The sequence below is a fragment of the Drosophila santomea genome, chromosome 2L, assembly GCF_016746245.2.
Source record: "Drosophila santomea strain STO CAGO 1482 chromosome 2L, Prin_Dsan_1.1, whole genome shotgun sequence".
In the NCBI taxonomy this organism is placed as follows: Eukaryota; Metazoa; Arthropoda; class Insecta; order Diptera; family Drosophilidae; genus Drosophila; species Drosophila santomea.
Genome location: NC_053016.2, coordinates 15,931,099 through 15,952,069, shown reverse-complemented (window position 1 = coordinate 15,952,069; position 20,971 = coordinate 15,931,099). Strand labels below are relative to the sequence as shown.

Sequence of the window (20,971 nt, the reverse complement as noted above, 5' to 3'; positions counted from 1 at the left end):
AATTGAAATACCCGCTGAAAGCTGTTCATAATTAATGTCTCTCACTCAAGGTTGTGTACACTCAACCAAACTTTCTAGTTCTTTATATTTGTAGTTCTGTGAAAAATTGGTAGGTGTAATAGTTTCAACTCGCTAAAAACGGAACAATCTTCAGATATCAAAACGGATGTGTATTTCTGTAAGATACACTATCTGTTCAAGCTGAGTAACAACTGTGTGTAAAATACATTATATAGTTCAAGGCCATCTCTTCTATTCAAACTTACTAAATTGCAACAATAAGCAAATGCAATTTGGCGAAGTAAACTATACATATTTCCCTTGAGTACATGTATTTTGTTGTTATCATTAAAATGCGTATTATAAAAGAACATATGAGGAGTCCACTGTTTGCTTCTTTTGTGTTGCAGTGTCGAACTGAGAGTGAGTTAGCATCCGAACTTGAAATTTGCTCAAGCGCGAAACGATAGATTCCAGAAACTGGATAGAATCTATTGTTGCCTCTCGCAGTGAATCTCTCAGAGAATTTTGGAGCTCTCCGACTCTCGAGTCGTAACGTATCTCTAAAGACCTTCAATGCCGAGTTCTGACTTTGGCCGGACCTCTCCAATCAATGACCTCAATGTCTCAATATAATTAGAATTTTCATGAATGAGCGCGTAGCCTAGTTGTGTGTAAGCCACTGGATCATTAGCATTAGCATTAGTCGAAGCTCGGCATTTCCCAAAACATGATCCACTGGCGACTACTTTCCGCCCTGCTGCTGGGCCTGGCTATAGCTTTACCGTTACCAGTCGACGGAGAGCTCTCGGCCAGATCGCAAGTCAGTGTCTCGAATCACCGCTTCGGCCTACGACTAACTACCAAGTTGGGACTAACCCAGCCGGATGCCAATGTGGTGGTTTCCCCCTTGCTGATTCAGGCGGCACTCAGCCTGCTGTATTCGAAGAGTTCCTTGGGACTCGATAGCCCACTCCGCCAGGCTCTGGAGCTGACCGACGCCAGTCACCCGAAGCTGGCGGTGCAGGACTTCGAGACGCTATTGTCGGACCTTAAGCAGTCGGCAGCTATTGGCTGTCGCTTGAGATTGCTGAGTGACCTCTACGCCCAGCAGCGCTTCACCTTCAACTTCCGCGATGAGTTCGAGTCGTCGGCCGCCCGATTGGGAGTCGGCTGCCACCGTTTGTCCTGGGAGAGTGCGTCGAACGCGGCCCAGGACATCAACTACGCCTTTCTTAGCCGCAGCAACTTCAGCCTGGGGGAGCTCGTCAGTGCCCCCCAACTGGAGTCCTTGGCCGAGCACAACACGCCCTTCTTACACGTCTCGGGAGTCACCTTCCGCGCACCTTGGTCTTGGGCCTTCGATCCCACCGAGACGCAGAGCATAAACTTCTTCTCCGGGGGAAAACGCGCCCGGCTAGTGGATGCCATGTTTGGACAGCACCGCTACAGGTACGCTGAAGTGCCCGCTCTGGACGCCCAGCTCATTGAGGTGCCCTTCGCCACTGCGGACCTGAGAATGCTCATTGTGTTCCCAAATCGGGCGGATGGGCTGGCGCAGCTGGAGAGGAAGCTTGCGCAGTCCGATCTCCACCAGCTAAGGTCCCAGCTGGAGGAGCGCAAGGTGGCCCTCACCCTGCCCAAGCTCAGGGTGCTTGTCCAGTCCGACCTGAAGCGGGTGCTCGAGGAGGTGGGTTAACAACTGTATCTCTGATTTATCATGGAACTCTGAAAGTATTCCTGCTAATATTCAACATGACTTCTCTTGCAGCTGGGACTGGGGAAACTGTTCACATCGGAGGTCCAGCTGAGCGAGGTATTCAGCTCCATCCTGGCCAGTTCGGCTCCACCCCTGGGAGCAGTGGTGCAGAGTGGCCTCCTGGAGCTGCAGGAGGAAGGCGGCAACGCCGAAGACTCGTTCTGTAAGTGATCACGCCAATCTTAGCCCAAGAAGCTGCGTAACCAACCAGCTGTTCTTCCAGCCTTCGGGGATCTGTTCCGACGAGCCCTGCCCCTGGTCATCAATCACCCATTCTTCTACGCCATCGGCAATGACAAAGCCCTGCTGCTGTCCGGCCACATCGTCGACATCTGAGTCGCTCTCTCTAGGCATATATAATTCTCTATTTCAATGCTAGCCCAAGCCAGGTTATCGCCTTATCAGCCGCACTAATAAACAGAATCACCCGTGGCCAGCCAAAGGTGACAAATGATTTGTAAACAGACTCGATCGGTATTTGTTTTTGGGACCCGAGAGTTGCGTTTCGCGCTCTAATCCGACTTGGATCAACCTCCAAAGGCGCTCGGCGATCGCCGAGATTTCAGTTCACATTGCGACGAGCTCAAGTGCGAATCAAGCGGAGCCGGAGACGCCCATCAACAATTTATGTGACGACCATGGCTGTCATCATCAGCTGCCTATTACGTAAGCCCCAATTAAGCGACTTGGTTTGTGCACAGTACAAAATTTAACTTACTTCTATATTCAATTGATATTCAACTTTAATATGAAGTAATACTTGTTAGCCACAGTTTTTATTTTGGAGATCAAGAAAAATTGAATCTTGACTTTATCACGATTTTCTAAAGCTAGTGCAAGAACAACTATTCTGTTGGTTTTAAAAGACTTTGTGCAAATCAAATCAAAAGTAAATCATTTCATGCGAAAAATAAGTGCAGAAGAATGTGATGAACTGTCTAGTTACATTTGTTTTCTCTAAGTGTGCTTTAGCGGGGCGGAGCCACCAAGCGAATTGCGACTAATGCCATGTTTCGCATCGATTCTTTTAGTTCTCCTCGCGACAGTGTCGCAGTCCAAGACCGTGGGTTACGATGCGGACGCCGATCGCAATTTGCTGGCTGCCGATCTCTACAACGCCGTGGGCGCCGATCACCTGAACGAGAATGTGGTCATCTCGCCGGCGACCATACAGAGCTCCATGGCGCTGCTCTTCGTGGGGGCGAAGGGTCAGACGGCAACGGAATTGCAGCAGGGACTGCGCTTGGGTCCAGGGGATGCGGATGCGGTGAGCCAGCGCAGTGGTAGTTACCAGCAGGCCCTGACCCGGGACAACAATTTCCGGCTGGCCAATAACATCTACATCAACGAGAACCTGGAGTTCAAGGGCTCCTTCCGGGACGTGGCCCAGCGCCAGTTCGACTCGAACATCGACAAGCTGGACTTCCACCCGCCGTACAACAAGCGCACGGCGGACGGCATCAACCGGGCGGTGGCCACCAAGACCAACGGCAAGATCACCGACATCCTCCGCCCCGAGCTGCTCAACGATCGCACCGAGGGAGTGATCGTGAACGGGGTTGCCTACTCCGCCGCGTGGCAAAAGGCCTTCCGGCTGGACAAGACCGAGAAGCGCTCCTTTCGCACTGCAAGCGGGCAGTCCGTGAAGGTGGACACCATGTGGACGCAGCAGAACTTCAACTACGCCGAGGTCAGCTCCCTGGACGCCAAGGTGGTGGAGCTGCCCTACCAGAACCCCGACTTCTCGATGCTGCTGCTCCTGCCCAATCGCAAGGATGGCCTGAGATCCCTGCAGCAGTCGCTGTCCGGCAAGAATCTGCTGGCCGAGATCGGCGCGATGAGCCAGCAGAAAGTGGAGGTGTTGCTGCCCAAGTTTAGCGTCACCTTTGGCTTGGGTTTGGAGGCACCATTCAAGAAGGTGAGTGGGAATACATTTAAGTGAATTTAGTTTAGCTTTATATAAGTAAAGAGTGATTGCAACACGTTCGTCAACTAGCTGGGTGTGCACACAATGTTCTCGAGGGATGGCGACTTTGGCAACATGTACCGCATGTTCGTTAGCCATTTCATCAACGCCGTGGAGCACAAGGCCCATGTGGAGGTCACGGAAGCTGGCCTGGAGCAGCCCCTGGAAACTGGATGTAAGTAGACACCCAAATGCAGTATAAGATCCCAGTTAAGCTACTAACTTTTTACCCGCGAAATACAGTGCTAAAGGGACTCTTCTCGCGCTCCAAGAAGTTCGAGGCGGATCATCCGTTCGTGTTCGCCATCAAGTACAAGGACTCAATCGCCCTTATTGGTCACATTGCGAACTATGCCTATGTCTAAACAGAAGTGCTGATCATTTTGTTATAAATTCCAAATAAATACACGCAAAGTGAACATCTTTTACGAAACTGGATTGAACATTGGCACTCACCTTTCTAGCTCAACGGGCATTTGATTTGGCGTATCCATGTTTGCCGAGCGGAGAGTGTATCCGGAGTTCTTGGGACTGGCGGTATATGGACTGATGATGTCTTTTCTGTTTCTTTGTCGCTTGATTGGCATGCAGAGGTAATTCACTGGTGACACCGTGGGGAGGGGGCGGTGGCGGGGGAGTTGCCTTTCGGCATTACTTATATTTATTAATCTTATTCTCGGTCGGACGACTGACTGCTATGCGTTGTTTCCTTTAATCGCGCACATAAATCAACAAAAGCCGAGCCAGCTGACAACAATTTGAGCTTAGGCGTATTTAATATAAATTTCTTGGCGCGTTCGTGAAAAAATCGCGGAGTGCCGCCTGTCGATAAACTGGTTCGCGCACCGAATTAACTTTGGCTCCACCAAATGGCTCAGGCCCGAACTTGCGGCCTAATTGTATTTATGCATGTGCTCGTGGTGGGTGAGGGGGGTGGACACTGCGCAGGGTGTGGGTGAGGGGGTGGCAACTGGCGGCTGGCGGCTGGCCATTTAAAATAATTGATGCACATTTCCCGGCCGCTCGAGAAAAACACAACAGCCGCACTGCACTGCCACCGACTGTGGGCATTTCATTATTTTTTTTCGCAAACTCCTTTTCCTGGCTCCTGGCCACTCTGCACGCGACAGCTGCCCGATTTGTGGGACTCCCGTTCACCGATTCCCGGCACTAGATAAGCGCAAAAACGCGGGGGCCGTCGTTGATCCGTTCCGTTTTCATACGTTCCGTTCCGTTACGTTACGTTCCGTTCGCGCACGCGCACATCCGCGAGTTCGCTGTTCGTGCGAGGCGCGCAGCAGACTAAAGGCACTGTCGATCATCGGGGCCAAAGACGAACTCCAAAAACGCCGAACTCCAGCCTGCGCTCTCGCTCCTCCCGCTCTCTCGCTCTTTGGGGGCTCTCCCTCTCTTGCCGAATACCGGTTATCTCGGATAATAGTGGGCACAGATGGGGCCGATATCATTCTCCCTCCCAAAAGTTCGCGACTGCTCTTCCCTTTGTTAGAATGTTCGGCTGCCCCGACAAGTTTCTTTGTTTCTGCGCCTTGTGAGCGGAATCCTAAAGAGCCCATCCCCCATCACCCATCGAAAAAGTGCAGCAGGTGCATGTGCATGGTGCATGGTGCATGCCACAAGTGCTGCCCCTTCCAACTGCAACTCGAGAGCAGTGGAAACTAGTTTCACCGCCCAAAACTGACAGTTCATTTAGCTAATCCTAGATCCCTATACCATGCGATCTTGTGCAGGCTGCTTTTAAACATGGTGTTATAAGCATCCTGTTTTCATCAGGATTATATTATATATACTTTAGAGTTATCATTTAGTTAGTCATTAAGAGATTGCTTAAATATGACTTGGTTTAAAAGTGAATATGAATATGTTTCAAGTGTCAAGCCCCCCATGTTACCCATTAATTGTAAGGTAATGTAAGGTGCTGCAGTGCATCCAGTGGTCGTTGATTATTTTCGGTTATTTTCTCCAGCTTTTTCTGGCTAATTTTGGGGTCGCACGTTCTGTTTGTCGTTTTCGAGTTAAATATTGCAATTGTCATCGGCGATTTTGGGTTTTATGTGTACCTTGCTGCAGTGTTTATTTTTGGCTTGATCGCTGACAGACCACCAAGCTGCAGTTCGTATTATAAGATATCTCCCTGTACTTAACAGGTTCTCTGTGACTTGCATATCTGATGCCCGAATACACCCATAATTGGATTTTTACACCGTATAATGCATTCGGTTCGCCTTCAAATAGGAGAGATATTTCAAAAGTGTGTACTCATTCCCACTTCCTTAGCGTTTCAAATCGGTCGATAGTAAAATGAAGAACCTTTTGGCAGAGTTCTTGGTCGTGGCACTAGTTGCTCTACCCCAATTGCCAGGAGTTACAGCCCCAAGCGTGGAACTTCTGTCCCATTGTATCGCCTGCCAGGACGAATTCAGAGGCAAGTTGGTCTGCGCTTTCATCAATGGGTGCTACTTGAACATAGAGTACTGCTCCATGCTGGTCTTCAATTGCGGACGCCAGCAGCACCACAAACACCGTGAGAATTATCACCAAATCGAATGGTCAAAAGACACCATTTAACTCGACTTTTTTTTTTTTAGTGTTCCTGGTGGTAAACGAGGGCAAGTGCCAGCCAACTCGGGGATTCAAGTGCGAGACCATGGACTTTTAAATTTTGACACATTTATTTATTGGTGCAATGATGATTACATTTGAAGAGGTTAATCTAAGTGAAATGTGTGACAATGTGCTTAAATGTGATTAAAACTTGACAATGTGTCCGGTGAAATAGACAGCGTGCTTGTCGCGAATGATGAACGCAAATGGATGATCGGCCACGAAGGTCTTGGGGTCCAGGGGCAGGGACATGGGCACTCCGGCAGCATCTGAAAGACCCAAAAAATAAGTGGCGTCTACTTGAAATACCTCGATAAACTATAAGACTTACAGCTAGCTCCTGCCGCCTCACAACCGATCTCGTTTACATCGATGAAGGTCTTGTGCTGCACCTGTGTGATCCGCGTGCCGATGGGCGAGTCCTGGAATATGTTACTAAAGTCGGCTGCATCCGAGAACATGGCACTGATTCCCATCTGAAAGCAGAAGTTTCGACAAAAATCCCCCTTCATTAGAAACCAAAAGTAAACGGCTTGAAAACTACACTCATGTTAATGGTTTACCCGTCAGACCCACGAATAGTTTATAACCCTGTCTTCCTACCGCTGAGATCTTATCTCTCCCTGGAATATCATTATGGTGACCCCTCACCCCTCACCTTGTGCAGCGTGGGTCGGAGGTCCGTGTCGAACTCGAACTTGAACTTGGGCAGGTAGACGGAGACACTCTGCCACTGCCAGAGATCCTCGAGCCGGTTGAAGTCGACGCCCTTGAGCTTCTGCTCCAGAGCCTGCAGTCCGGATCGCTGGTTGGGCAGGATGAACCACATGGTCAGGTTGATGTTCTCGAAGAACAGCTCGATGGCCTTGGCGTCCAGTTCCGGGTAGTCGGCGTAGTAGTACCAGTTGTCGGCGAACATGGTGGGCACCTGGATGGACTGACTATCACTCAGCCAGAACTCTCGATTCCGGGTGTCCTCGTCGTTGAAGGGTCGTGCCCAGCGAGCCTTGAAGTAGATGGCGTTGACCAGGGCCACATTGGTATCCGGCTCCAGGCTGTCCACCACCCGTTCGATCTTGTTCTGCGTCTGCTGCTTAACCCACCGGTTGATCCGCTCCACGGCCTCTGTTTCGCGACTAAAGTCCAGGGGCTCCACCTCGGAGTCGAAGTACTTCTGTGCCACCTCACGGAAGTGGCTCGATACTGTGAGATTTTGCCGGGTGTACACCTTGTTGGCGATTTCCAGCACGGTCTTGGATTTGATATACGAGTGCAGCAGGTTGTGGTAGCTCTCGGCCAGCCCATCCTTGCTCTCCTTGGCGGAGGCGTGGAGGGTCTTCTGCAGCTCCGCCGCGGTCCTGCCCTCAGCTCCGTAGTAGGCCAACCCGAGGGCCAGCTGAATGGACACCGGCGAGATGATCACGTTTTCATCCTGGCGATCTGTGGCCAGGGTTTGGAAGAGTTCGGTGGCAAAGAGATTCCGCTCCTTGATCGTGTTGCCAAGGCCTCCAGGTGCCGAGATCCACACCCCAAGAAATATTACTATATATGAGAATTGAATGGGATTAGTTTTCTGTTGGGCTTTAGGTATCTTCAGTTCGGGTGCTCACTGCTCAGCCAATGGTTCATTGCGCCTTCGTCGACACCTCCAGACTAAAAGTGAAATGGCCCAGCCACTTGTCATTTATAGCCGCGAGTTGGCCAGGAATCGAGACAAAGCCACGCCAAGAACGACGTCGACTGCAACAGCGACTGATGCGCTTTGCATTACAAGCAGCGCCAGAGAAAAGCATTCAAAGCGAAAGGGTTCCTCCCCAGATCGAGTCTTTGAATACCCTTGCCAAACTCATGGAAACTCATGGAAACTCATGGAAGGTGTTTGCTCGAACTCTAATGCATTTTACGTTGTAGCGTTTACCTTATATAAGTTTATTCTATTAATACAAGAATTTTAGAATAGGTAAATATTTTTTTAAATATTAGTGTTTAAAAGTGTGCACAACAATTGATTCATAGTGAAATTGATTCCCTATTAATTATTAATTTTAGCACAGCTCAAGCCGCTGATCATAGTGCAAGTGCCCACTGTAAGTGGACAGTGAGTAAAGGAGGAAAGAAAGGAACCTTTAGGTGGATTAGGTTCTTAACCCGAGCACCTGGTAATACTGGGAACAGCTACAGCAGATCTCCCCCTATGGGAACACTGATTTATATCTTTCTCCAGCGCACGTCCGCTCTCTCCCACTCTCCCACTCTCCAACTCTCCGGTGCACTTGGGGCTCTGTTGCTCTCTCTCACCTTCTGCACTTGTTGTTGCTCTCGCCTCGAGTGGCCGCTGCTGCTTGGGGTTTACGCTGCTGTCAAATTATTTACATGCATGCTTGGACCCAATGCTCTATGCCAAGAGGGGGGCGGGGGGCCGCCCTGAGATCAGGATTGCATTAACTCTAATTTCTCGTTTACGAACACGAACCAAAATGTTCAGGTTTTATGGCCTTTGCATTTAATGAGTTATTTTCGTATTTGTTTAGATAATGCGTCCATAAACAAAAGGCAGCGGGGAAAACAAACAGCATTGCGCATAAATTGTTTATCGGGCTTGCAGTTACCACCCCCCATCCCCCATCCCATATTCCAATTAACGGCATCACGCACACACAAACTTACGAAATTCAGATACCTCAGAAGGAAGGCCAACATCCAATCGAATTCCCAGCGGGCTCAAAAGAGGGCTCAAAGACCCCAAAACGATAGCCAATATTTTGTTTGGGCCATCAAAGACCTGTAACGGGGACCTTTGCCGGTTCTCCTGCTGATTTGGCAAAGTCCCGAAATTCGCCGCGGTTATTTATGCACGTTTTGTGTGAAATGCTAATAAATTTTAATGGAATTTTAAAAACATGCTTTATGGACCCAGCCCGAAAACAAGCCAGAAAGTCCTCCTCTTCGGGTGTCATAAATTGGCAGCTTCCGTGGGTTATTGTGGTCTTGCTGCTGTTTTGACTGATGGGCAGCGCTTCCTTTGGCCCGCTGATCTTGCATAAATACGATATAGATATAAGGCCGGGAATCGAGCAGCCAGCCGATGGCAGCATTACAAAGCACAAAAACGCTTCGCTCATAACACTTTCAATCGGTGGCTGGGGGACGGGGAAGGGGGAACGGGGAAGGGGGAACGGGCGGGCTGCCTTAAATGCACAAAACCAGATACGGCTTAGCCTTATATAATTCACAACCACCAGTGCAGCACCACTAGTGAGCTGCGTGTGAGTGTGTCCTGTCTCCTGTCTCCTGGCAACAGAGGACAGTGGACTGAGGACGGAGCGGAGCTGGTGCTGACCGTTCTGATTGAATGATTTCACTGATCGAGACAAAACATGTTAAAGATCGTGAGATGCCGGGCCGCAAGGCTCTTGCCTCTGCAGATACACACGACTGCCGGGGTTTTGGATCGGAAAAGGGCTCGAGCGGGAGGCACACTGAGCGAAAATGGGCAGGGAAAGAAGCACACAACTCACCTGCACTTCTAACTTCATCAGTGATAGTTGGCGAGCCCCATTTAAGGGCACTTCTGTTTTACACTACTGAATATTACCTCCCTTAGAAATGCATCCTTAGTCTGGTATATCTATACAAACCATAATAAGAAACTAGGTACGAAATACATTACAAAATATATTATGTACATATATTACATCTTATATTATTATATATTATAACTGCGGAATCTCAACTTTCTAGCTTTTATTGTTCCTGAGATCTCGACGTTCATACGGACGGACAGACTCGACGGACAGACTCGACGGACAGACAGACGGACGGACTGACGGACGAGTCAGATCGACTCAGCTATTATCCTTATCAACAATATACATACATATTATTATATGATCGAAAACGCTTTCTTCTACCTGTTACAATATTTTCAACGAATCTAGTATACCCTAGAAGAGTAAAAACAAGCAATTAAAGCAGCTTGGAATGAAAGACTCGCTGCCAAAGCACAACACTTGAAATGTAAATGGAGGACTTGCAATTTCTCTCCGTGTACCCATCATGCAACAGCAGCAAAATGCTGCTGCTGCCGCCGCTGATAAAAATAAACTTGGCAGAACGTCTTGCTCCCGCGGGGGAGGGGGCGGGCTGCCCCGCTTCTTGGAGCTCGATCCTCGACGCGGCTTGGAAAACCATAAGAATGATGAGGCAGCAACACGAATTATGTGATCGCTGTTGCATCTTGGCTCGCTTGAGCTTGGGCTTTGGCTTGGACTTGGGCTGGGAGTTGGAGTTGGGCTTGGGCTTGGGCTTTCCTGCTGTCTGTGTGCGTGCGAGTAACCAAAAACCAGTTGGCGATAGAGCAGATCGCAAAACCTCCCCAAGCAGCACCAAAAAATAAATAAATAAATACACAAGAAGCAAAAACAATGGCAGCAATCGCTCTTCTCCTGCTTCTGCCTTTGTTCCCACTGCTGTGCTTTTTATAAACAATAAATTTGCACATAACTAAAACAGAACCCTCGGCATTTGCATAGTATCGAAGATGTATCCCCGGGGGATTCGTTTGGCCTGTGCGTGTCCTCCCATGAGGTAAACAATTCGGAACGGGGTTTGTTATAATACTTCGATCGAGATGGTGCGGGAGTCAAATGAGTGGAAGCTCTTTTCTAGCCTGGTTTCATCTTACTTGCTGTCATCGTGTTTGATTTTCCAAATGGGAATGGGAATGGGAATGGGATAGGAAAGACAAACAATCAAGCAACCTACTAGTGTTCAATTATAATCTTGCCTCCATCATCCAACTAAAGATCGGGAAATATATGTACAAAATTGGGTTTCTCCTGAATATTCATTTCAAGTAAGCGAAACTTCGCCTTTTATAAACTTCAGTAAGAGCTACATAAGTCTTCTCTTCACATAAATATAGAATGGATTTGGCATTAATACATTTAGCTATTCTTATATATTTTACTATTATTTATTTTAGGCGGATTAAATTAAACAAGACTATTGTAATTGGGAAAATATCTCCTTTTCACATGCTAGCCCATCTTTATTTTGTAGTGGCATTGTAAAATATTCTACTTTATTGAATTAGCCACAAGCATCAATCAATATTAATAAAATTTCATAACAGCTTTTCACGGCTAGACCAGTCTGCATGGAAACACCCTGGTGAAAACACTTGCAAGTGCGGTCATAACAATACTCGTAAAGATAAATATACTTAATGGTCACCAATTCTAATAAATATCAAGCAAACGAAAGTCATCCGCGAATGAAGGTCCAAGCTGAGCACCTGTCATCTCCGAAGCGGTTTCGACTCCACTCCACTCACCCCCATCACCCGCATCCCCTGGCCTGGGGACAAGTTGTCCACAAGTGCGGTAATTAGCTAAATGCCGCTGCCCAATCTAATCGACAGCTCCAGCGAGGCACTTTAGTGAAAACTGAGAGGCGTTGGTCGTCGCGATTTAGTCTGCCGCCATCGGAAAACTTTCATTCAATTGCGGCAGCAGCTTCAACGGCGCAGCAAATCAAGCGAGGCGCATATGCAAATGGACTTCTCAACTTGCCACACTCTGAACGAACACTGAAATGCAATCTTTCCTAAATTCCATTTCCAAAATATGAATATAATGAAATATAGGTTAAGTACTATAAATGCATTCAGAAGAATAAATACAATTCATATATTCTTTTCGCCTTGAGAACTGTGTGCAAATGGTATTTAAGATGCAATATTTAGATTTGCAGGAATAGCTTTATGTAAGTTGCAAGTAAGTAAGTTCTGAAGGAAAGTATTTAAGCAGCATCCTAAATATTAGTCAGTGCTCTCAAAGTCTAGGCACATCATTCTTTAGAAGTTTGAAGGAATGCACTGCCACCCTGGTTTCAGTGGACTTTTCGAGACCAACTTCAAAGTCCGGCCAGGCGACAGACAAACGCAATGCAACAACCACCAGAACAGCAACAACTCCAACTGCTGCAACATGGATGACACGTCAATCTCGAGCTGCCCACTAGGAGCATGTGCATGCAACATGGAACTGGAACTGGAACTGGATTTGCCATTCGAGAAGTCTCAGCCGCGACAAATTAAGCTGCAACGACCAGAACGACTCCTTGTACTTCCCATTAATTAGCTCTAAAATAAACGAACCCGGGGCGAGCGGTCCACACCGCCGCCTTTCGTTTTCTACGAAATCACGAACATCTATCAGCGGCAACATGCCACACCACGTTGTACACTGTCCGTTAAGGCATCTGACAGCCGCCTAAGCAGTCAATTGATATGCCCAAAGTGGGCACAACCAACATCCGATCCATCCAGCTGGCATCCAGCTTTATAGAAGGGCACCGATCCACCGATCCACCGATCCAACTCGATCCGAATGAAATCCAATTGAAGATGATACAGAATATGACGAAGAACGCTTCGATATGATGAACAACATATCAATTTGGCGTGGTGGTGCATGGCCTTCACCCAGTACACTGCGATAGGAATTTAGAAATCAATCAACATTATTCCTAAACTTAATAGAAGCTTAACTCAAGTCAAGCTATACTTGAAAAAGTTAAAACCTGAGTTCAGTTCAACGATAATGTTTCTTTGATACAAAAGTTCCAATACTTGACTTTAAAAGCAATTTAATACCTACTACCTATTTCCTTCAAGTGCAGCCGCTCAGCGCTATTTTGGCAACCTTCGACATTTATTTGTCTATCGCACAGAAATGTGTCCATCATAAAACGTCAATTAGCTGATTGAAATCAGCGCATGTGCTCATCAATTATTTCAATTTATGGCCAACAGGAAATTGCGGCAACTGCCACCGCGCAGAACAAATGACATGATCAAGATGCCATTGCGGATTGGGCCCGAGATTTGGGCTCGGATGCGGTCTAGGACCGCGGGCTCCAGATCCACCCCGGACCAGCTTTCCTTCTATTCGCCTCCTATTTCGATGGCGTAGTTTATGTAACGATCGCCGTTTGGGGCAGCGGCTGCAACAAATGTTGCAACTTTGCAATGCAAATTCCCGGGCGGAGATGCATTCGGAATGAAAATGTTTGGCCAAAGCACACTCCCAGCGGGAATCACCACGATGCCGATAATGATGATGATACTATGTTCCCATTGGCAACCGGCGAACTGCTGCGATCGCCCTGCAGGAAAATGTGCCTGTCCAGCTCCAGAAGCTCAGCGAGTTCTCCTCCCGCTCCTTTTGTTTTTCAAGCGTTTTCGAGTATGCTAATTTGGTTGTCAAAATGACACATCCATTTCTGGGGAAGGTGCAACGAAGGTTTCACAAATCCGCTGGCTCGCTTGTCGCGATTTCGAGCGACAGCCTAAAGATATGCAACGCTTTTGTTCTCACGATGACAGCCAATTAAAAGCAAGAAGGGGATAGAAAATATCGCATGCGATAAAAGCTGCAGTACACTGAAAAGTATGTTTGTTCCCAGCATTTAAAGTGTAGTTCTGCTATTAAGTACAAATTAATAAAGGATTTTTCAACTAAAAGGTTGTATGTAAAAATATGAATGTCATTCCACAAACTTTCAAAGTCTGTCAGAGTATATACAAATTATTTCTGCTACATAAAAACCTGCATCCAAAAAGATCCTGCGTTTAAAACCAGCATAACTGACGGCAAAAAAGCATCGCCACATCCAGCAGCAACAGCAAAAGATGTTGCAACAGCAGCAGTTGCAACAATAGCGTGCGCAAAATTGAACTGTCTGTCAGTTTTTGTGCACTTTTGCACAGCAAGTACTTTCAGCCAACTCATTGGCGTTTGGACCCGGCCTAAAGGCGTGAGGATGGCAACAGATGTTTAGGGCTTTGTTTTTCACACACACACATACTCCTTTTATGTAAATGCTCGCGATTTCCCCACACACACTTTTTGGCGTTTTTAAAGCGGATTTTTCCGCAGTTTTGTACGATCTGAGAGCAGGGCTTAGGACTATTTCGGGGTTCTACTAAGAGGCGGATGGGGTTGTCAGTAGCTAAATTTACTGCCCGACACGCCCTGCGAAAATAGTTTTAGAGAGTGCGTATTATGTGACCCACACAGACAGTGGCGCCACACGAAAATGTGTTAATGTGCGAGATTCCGATTCGGATTAGGATTGCGATTGGGATTGGGATTGGGATTGGAGCTGGGCCTGAAGTTCGCCGTGCACACTGAGCCCACAAAGTGACTAAAGTGACATTTAAATGGGACCGCCCTAAAGTATGCAGTGACATGTGGACTGGGAGTGGAGACTTAAGAGTGGTGACTTCGGAGTGGGGACTTTAGTGTGGGGACTTCAGAGTGGGTGAGGAATGGCGGGTGGGATGAGGACAGTGAGTGGGTTGTCGGTGGCTAGAACGCGGCTAAACAATTGCAAGAGTGTAAAATGCGTTAAGCCAACTGAAATGAGAAACGCTCGACCTCCTTGCCGCACCACCCACCACCACCCACCACGGATCCCCGGCTTAGCAACTTTTGATGATGCCCCAACTGCGACTTAGTTTCTAGATGGATGTGAAGCTCGTTGTTGTCGGCGAGCACAGAGAAAACGAACAATGGAATTTCCTTTAATTATAAATTTAACAAAACTGAGCAAATACAAATCAACCAATAAATAAATGCTCATTCAAATAAAGTGAATAAAATAAAGTAAAATAGTTTTAAAAGTTCCATATATTCAAGAGTACAGTTTTATACAACTTTGTTTTTTCAGAGTGTAAAAGTGCTTTGTATGTGTTTGAGTGCAAATGTATTTGTGCCGGATTTATTTGTGGCAACACAAAGATTTTTTAATGGCATCTTTTGTAGCAATTTTTTACACACTCCCCTGGCTCAGCCCAATCCCAATCCCAATCCCATCCCCAGCCAAAGCCATTTCATAAGCACCCCATGTGTGTGAGTGTGTGGGTGGGTGTATTTTTGAAGGACGGGGGGTTTAAGTCGGAGAAACTCTTTTTAGCACAAATAAACTTGGCTACATTGTTGCCCGGCTTTGGCCATCCCCCCTTCCCTCTAAGAGGGGACCCTCTTAACAGGGAGGAAATGGAATGCGAGTGTGTGCGAATGCCTTTGAGTGTGTGCACTCAGGCAAGGTGTTTGCCTGTTAAATTATATAACAATGCAATGAACTGTAAAATACGCAGCTAAGTGCTGCTCCTTAGAGCTCTCGCTGCACCCCCTCCCCCGCCCCCTGAGTATGTGACTAGGATGGAGAGAAAATGGATTGGCCGCAAAAAACTAGAATGATTCATAATTGGACGGAGGTGACTGGAAAACCTTTAACTCGCTTAATTAGAGCATGCCAAAATAAATGGGCAAATTATGGAAATATCCGGAATATATGAAAAATGTTATACAAAATTAGATATGTTGTGATATAAGTGAACGTTTATATACTTTCACTTAATTAAAATATTTTTTTATATTAATATTTATTAAGTGAAGAATCCGTACATATATTGTATCTTAAATCACAGAGTGGAGAAATATTCGTAAGAATTACCAATTTTAAAATATTGAAGTAATGAATTCAGAAGATTGAAGAATGTTGTTAAAGGTTGTGCCAAGTAAGATTTATATGCTTTTACCTCAAGGCCAACCGTTTCCCAGAATCTACTTTCATTTCGGCACGCCACGAGCTGCGTTTAATAATGGAAAACTAAATTAAACATTAAGATAAAATTGAAATGGGAAAATTATACAGCGCCAACAGTTATTTTATAAAACAAACACGCGTGGAATTCGGCAGTCGGGCACGCTAATGTGGGCTAAATATGAATTACCGCGTAAATGTATAGTGCACAGTTAATTAAATCATAATGAGCTCTTCACATGCAGCTGAGTTTTACTCATAGCATTCTCATAGGCGAAATCAATTAAAGTTGGCATACTTTTGGGGTGCCGCCGAAGTTAAGTGTGCGTGTATTGGTGTTTCGTCCTTACACAAACACACGAAGCGAAACTTTTGCAGTTTGTGGTAAACGCTTTAATATGAGAACAAAGCCGAAGGCCATTTAAATTCAAATCAAACCCAAATGACTTTACTTATATGCGAAATTGAAGACGACTTCGATAATGGAAAGTTGGAAGGGCAGGGAAGCGAAGCTACCCTCGTGGAAATGCAAAAGAAATAAGCACGGCGACCCTTAATTTAAAGATTACATATCCCCCCATTTGGTCCTGTTTGCTTTCAATTGTTTTTATCAGTTTACATTCGAAAGTAAGAAAACAAAAATAGCAGAAAAACTCCCAACGACAAACAAATAAAACTCATCTACCGAGGGAGACGAGAGATTTAGCTGTGATTTAGTTGGGGAATCGCTGAAAAGCACATAAGCTTCTTGCTCCCCATTGGCCATGGACTTTATTGGCATTGCTGTCAGCGGAACTCAGGCATTGTATTCTATTTGTTTCGATTTGTTTGAGGAGCAGCTGAGACTGGAGCTGCTGAAAGCTTCGATTTAATTGAAACTTTGCCCATTAAATGGCTGAGTGGAGAAATGAAAAGTTTCCCCACATTTTGCATACTCCTGTGGCGCAGCATAAGAGCATTACTCATATTTTCCGGGGGAGGCGAATGGAATGGAATGCAGACAGGGTTTCCCAAGACATTGCAAATGAAATATAATAAATGATGTCACACAAGGCGATGAACGGCAGCTTGTCAAAAACACATGTGTCTGAATGAGACGCGACTAGCAGGGTGGGGTGCACTGCACAAAATTGTTAGTTTCTTTAGAAAGATCATTAAAATGCTTTTTTTTAAGTCCACTTTTGAACCTGGGCTTATAAATCTGGTGTTCTCAAAGCTAGATTTTGAATATAAGAACTGGATATTGGAATTTGGAAACTTATAGTTACGCTACGACTACTTATAGTTTTCGGGCTTACAAGTCTTTGGAATGCAGGGGAGCTTCCTAGCTAATTTCTCTCGGTGAAAGAGGAGATGAAGCCCTCAGAAATAGACAACAATAATGATTGTTTCGCTGGAGCAGTGAAAACTTCTGCTCGAGCAACGTGCCACTTCAGATCCATTGTTATACGATGCATACGGCTCCGTTCTGTTCTGTTACATTTACGCTGACTGATGCGACAATTTGTCATTTGTCGCAGACGCGACTCAGGAATCCAAGCGGGGCAGGGACACAGGCAAGTTGACACAGGCTGAGGGGAAACTAGTCCAGAGGTATAGCAACTCTGCAACTGGGACTGCCACCAAAAGCTGCATCATCTGGCCGGAGAGTAATCATAATTTCCCAGCAAGTGAAAGTGAGGACCAGATATGCAAATACCCAACAGCTTTAAGGACAAAGGACGACTGACCAAATAGCTCCTGGCCCGGACGCAAAGAACAAAGTGCGATTATCAGGGAAAAGGCCGGCTATGAATAATTATTAAAAATTTAAGAGCGCACGCACTTCATTCATGAGCATAAAATAAAAATTTAATGGCATTTAAGTGGCCCCCGGCATGTCCTCCTCAATGTGCCGGGAGGACACATCCCATCCCCCACAATCTGAAAAAAAATATATTTTCTGGCAGGCACAATTAATATTATGGCGTGCCAGCCAAAGTTGATGTGGCACCTTGCTCAGTCCCCAGGATAAAAAAGCGCAGGAAGCACTTAGCGTCGCAACATGCGAAATAAAAAATTGTGTTGCCGGCTTTTCAGTGGAAAACCCAGAGGGCAGGGTGACTTCCACTGGAGTCGAGCCATTGAACCTGTTTCGGTTGGCTGGCAAAGGTCGAGGAGGAGTCGGAGTCGCAAAAATGAAACGCCAAATAAATAAATCGGGGCAGAGCAGAGCAGTAAAAATGCTCATAAGTGCCGGGCCGTAACTCAAACTCAAACTCAAACTGTGTGCTCTGTCCAATTACCTTGTCTCGGCACAATTGCCCGCTGCCTTTGTTCGTCCTTATCGTCGCGCTTATCGGGGGCATACTGTCGGACCGGTCCTAATTGAGCTAATTTCCAGGCGCATCCGGGCTAGAGAGCTAGAGCCACATTCCTTACGCTCTCGGCATCCATCATCCGCTTCGGAGTTGCGAACTTATGCAAAATAAAGATGGAGCGTGTACGTGACCAAGTGCGTAATATGCAAAAATTGTAGCCACCTACCACGCTCTTCGAATCCGCAACTGAATGTCAGCCAAAGGACGAAGTCGCACAATTTATACGTATTCTACATGTGTATCCTGCATAGCAAGGACTCGGAGCTTGTCAGACAAGTCATGGCCATGTAGGATCACCGGAGCCACGCCATTTGAATTCCTAAGCAGGCAAACAAGCAGCAGTAGTCGCGGACCGAGCTGGGGGAAAGTAAAAGTTTTCCTTTAATTTCGGACAATTTATTTTAATTTGCCGGAAAAGGCAGCTGGCATTCTCACTTGTAAATCATATGGCGCACAATTAAGCGACGCTTTCATTAACAACAAAGGCGAATCGCAAGGAAGTTGAATGCAGTGACATGGAGACCGGCTCTGTCATCGTCCCGACTCCCAACTGGATCTGCCAGGAGTCATTTCCCCTGCTGAACACGGTGCGTATGATTGATGCAGACTACCAGACGCCGCAAATGTAATTTGCGAATGCTCACAGCGCTCTGGCTCCCTGGGAATTCAGTTGACAGATGAAGTTTTGCATAGTTATCTGCAAGACCAAAATTTTCTGTAGTGTTAAGAAAGCAGTTTTGCCAAGGAAAATCTCAGATTTTTAGTATATTGTTCTACCAGAGAACTATCAACGCATCAAATATTTAGCAGGCCAAAATCAGTTGAAAAGTAATCCCTGGAATACTTAGCGACTGAGAAAAGAAGTAACGAGAGATAAAGTCCCTACAGAAGCTATTTTTTGAAACCCATAAAGAACCGCACTACGTCTAATATTTATTTGTAGTAAAGTATTCGCTTATTAAAGCGGCATCGATCTTTGTTTTGGGCGAGGTAAATTCAATCAAGTTCTGCCATTTGCAAGCCAAATTGAAAACATATGTTTCAGCCTTGGCATTTTACTTGGACTTCAGACAAACAGAGACTACGAGGCTACGAAACCTACTTAAAAATGTTGCACACGTACGGCCAATTGTGAGGCAAACAGTTCGGAGGAGGAAAACCGGCAGTGGAGTCAAGGAACTTTGCCGACACATCCCAAATTCCCCTGACAGGCTGGCGCAGGCAGCTTCATCAGGCATCCGCATCCGCATCCACATCCACTTCCAGCCTCGTCCACATCGTCATCATCATCGGGCACATCATGAGGCTCATCAGCATCAACTTGTCTGTCCCTACATCGCCCCAAGAGCTACTAAATTTCACGCAATCACGACCACACACACAGAGTCCTTCGTCCTTCTTCAATCCTCCGTCGCTTTTTTGTGTGCTCGCAACTGCCTAATAAAATATTTAGTTGCTGGGAGTCATTGACAAGTTTGCAGACAAGGTTCTTCGGTCTTGTGGTCTCTTTATGCTCCTTGATGAGACAGATACGATGCTGTCAGGTGAGTTGTGCCTGTATTTCACCTATTTCCCCGGCCACCTCAGCACTGAGAAAAATACACCAATCTTCAAGTTATATATCATACCTAGTTGTACCTATTTATGCTACATTTTATTCTTCAACATTGCACTTAAGCAAAATAAAACTAAACAATAAAAAGTAAGTTTCGAAACTAGATAAAATTCAGCAGATTAAGACTAAGAAGATCTCATGGATAGTGGCATTTAATTTTCCTTTAATGTTATTTCAAAGTTTTTTCTCAGTATACCCTCGTTTGCAACCCCAGTTTTTACGATACCACAAACGTATTAAACCGTCATTGAAAGCGTTTTGTTCCACGAAATAATGAAAAATTCAGTAACCAATATTTAAAAAGCCATCAAATCAAAGGAAGTGCAACAATGTGTGATCCCAAATCGGGAGCCGTACCCCCGGTTTTTGGGTATCCTTTCAACGTTTAATATCTCATCAAGTGTTACGCTTTACGACTACTTAAAACCCCATAAAAACGAAACAAAATAAAACTGTGGCAAGGAACTGGCAACAGAATTCGAAACAAAATCAACGCCCAAAGCCGTAAATTTCCCTCCGTCGCTTTCAGACGGGTTTTCCGAGGAAAGCTGCTGAAAGGAAAGCGAAAGGAAATGCAAAAGGCGAAATAGCACAGCAGCAATAGCTAAAAAAGCAGCAATAGCTACAAAAGCAGCGACAGCACCCACATTTAATGATGCAGCATGATTTGCGCATAAAAAGAAGCGAAATAGAATGGAGTGAAATGAAATGAAATCGAAGGGCGGCGGGGGGCGGTGGGCGTGGCAGGACGTCGGGAACTGCTGGGCAAGCTTTGATAAAATGCAGCTCTTCCGTCCACAATCACTTACATCCTCGCAGGCTGAATATGTTTGGACACACATATTTATACATCCTAACACTTTAGTCGCGCATAAAATGTTAAAGGACCTTCATGTGCGACGACACAGCAGGGACTTTCAGGATATGTATACATATGTATATACGGGATTTTGAGTGCATGCCTGCTGCAAAGGGGTGAATAAACCCGTGCGAACTCGGGGAAAAGCTAGTGGATAGGATCCTGGATAGGATCC

The 20,971-nt window shown here is 46.1% G+C and overlaps 5 protein-coding genes across 5 annotated transcripts in view; 3 read left to right on the top strand and 2 right to left on the bottom strand.

The window, feature by feature from the left end:
• The window catches only part of LOC120443744 (protein prickle), a 60,750-nt gene extending 55,738 nt beyond the window's left edge, over positions 1 to 5,012 (bottom strand). The window contains exon 1 of the mRNA XM_039623006.1: positions 4,182 to 5,012. Within this exon, the coding sequence (XP_039478940.1) occupies positions 4,182 to 4,312 (131 nt within the window). The 5' untranslated portion in view covers positions 4,313 to 5,012. The remainder of the gene's footprint in view (positions 1 to 4,181) is intronic.
• On the top strand, positions 466 to 2,225 carry LOC120443750 (serine protease inhibitor 42Dd). The gene is made up of 3 exons (XM_039623013.2): positions 466 to 1,690; positions 1,772 to 1,922; positions 1,983 to 2,225. Exons 1-3 carry the CDS (start codon positions 731 to 733, stop codon positions 2,093 to 2,095), a joined length of 1,224 nt encoding a protein of 407 aa, XP_039478947.1. The 5' UTR covers positions 466 to 730; the 3' UTR covers positions 2,096 to 2,225.
• Positions 2,269 to 4,158, top strand: LOC120443751 (serine protease inhibitor 42Dd). The gene is made up of 4 exons (XM_039623014.2): positions 2,269 to 2,425; positions 2,791 to 3,677; positions 3,756 to 3,900; positions 3,969 to 4,158. Exons 1-4 carry the CDS (start codon positions 2,398 to 2,400, stop codon positions 4,088 to 4,090), a joined length of 1,182 nt encoding a protein of 393 aa, XP_039478948.1. The 5' UTR covers positions 2,269 to 2,397; the 3' UTR covers positions 4,091 to 4,158.
• A 926-nt stretch (positions 5,013 to 5,938) lies between the features above and the next one.
• On the top strand, positions 5,939 to 6,523 carry LOC120458748. The gene is made up of 3 exons (XM_039646509.1): positions 5,939 to 5,962; positions 6,021 to 6,267; positions 6,332 to 6,523. The coding sequence occupies exons 1-3, from the start codon at positions 5,954 to 5,956 to the stop codon at positions 6,400 to 6,402; spliced, it is 327 nt and encodes a 108-aa protein (XP_039502443.1). The 5' UTR covers positions 5,939 to 5,953; the 3' UTR covers positions 6,403 to 6,523.
• On the bottom strand, positions 6,397 to 8,086 carry LOC120458747 (serine protease inhibitor 42Dd). Its single transcript, XM_039646508.1, has 4 exons — positions 7,958 to 8,086; positions 7,006 to 7,889; positions 6,679 to 6,823; positions 6,397 to 6,616 (listed from the first exon to the last, which is right to left on the bottom strand). Exons 1-4 carry the CDS (start codon positions 7,974 to 7,976, stop codon positions 6,492 to 6,494), a joined length of 1,173 nt encoding a protein of 390 aa, XP_039502442.1. The 5' UTR covers positions 7,977 to 8,086; the 3' UTR covers positions 6,397 to 6,491.
• Positions 8,087 to 20,971: the final 12,885 nt, after the last annotated feature.

Bases quoted from the DNA above. Each gene is read 5' to 3' on its own strand.
- LOC120443751 (XM_039623014.2), top strand. From the start codon at position 2,398: ATGGCTGTCATCATCAGCTGCCTATTAC. The intron at 2,426-2,790 runs GTAAGCCCCAAT...CGATTCTTTTAG, and splicing joins CATCATCAGCTGCCTATTAC to TTCTCCTCGCGACAGTGTCG. The intron at 3,901-3,968 runs GTAAGTAGACAC...CGCGAAATACAG, and splicing joins GCAGCCCCTGGAAACTGGAT to TGCTAAAGGGACTCTTCTCG.
- LOC120443750 (XM_039623013.2), top strand. From the start codon at position 731: ATGATCCACTGGCGACTACTTTCCGCCCTGCTGCTGGGCCTGGCTATA. The intron at 1,691-1,771 runs GTGGGTTAACAA...CTTCTCTTGCAG, and splicing joins TGAAGCGGGTGCTCGAGGAG to CTGGGACTGGGGAAACTGTT. The intron at 1,923-1,982 runs GTAAGTGATCAC...CTGTTCTTCCAG, and splicing joins CAACGCCGAAGACTCGTTCT to CCTTCGGGGATCTGTTCCGA.
- LOC120458748 (XM_039646509.1), top strand. The intron at 6,268-6,331 runs GTGAGAATTATC...TTTTTTTTTTAG, and splicing joins CCAGCAGCACCACAAACACC to TGTTCCTGGTGGTAAACGAG.
- LOC120458747 (XM_039646508.1), bottom strand. The intron at 6,824-7,005 runs GTGAGGGGTGAG...TTCTGCTTTCAG, and splicing joins TCCGACCCACGCTGCACAAG to ATGGGAATCAGTGCCATGTT. The intron at 6,617-6,678 runs GTAAGTCTTATA...TGGGTCTTTCAG, and splicing joins TGAGGCGGCAGGAGCTAGCT to ATGCTGCCGGAGTGCCCATG.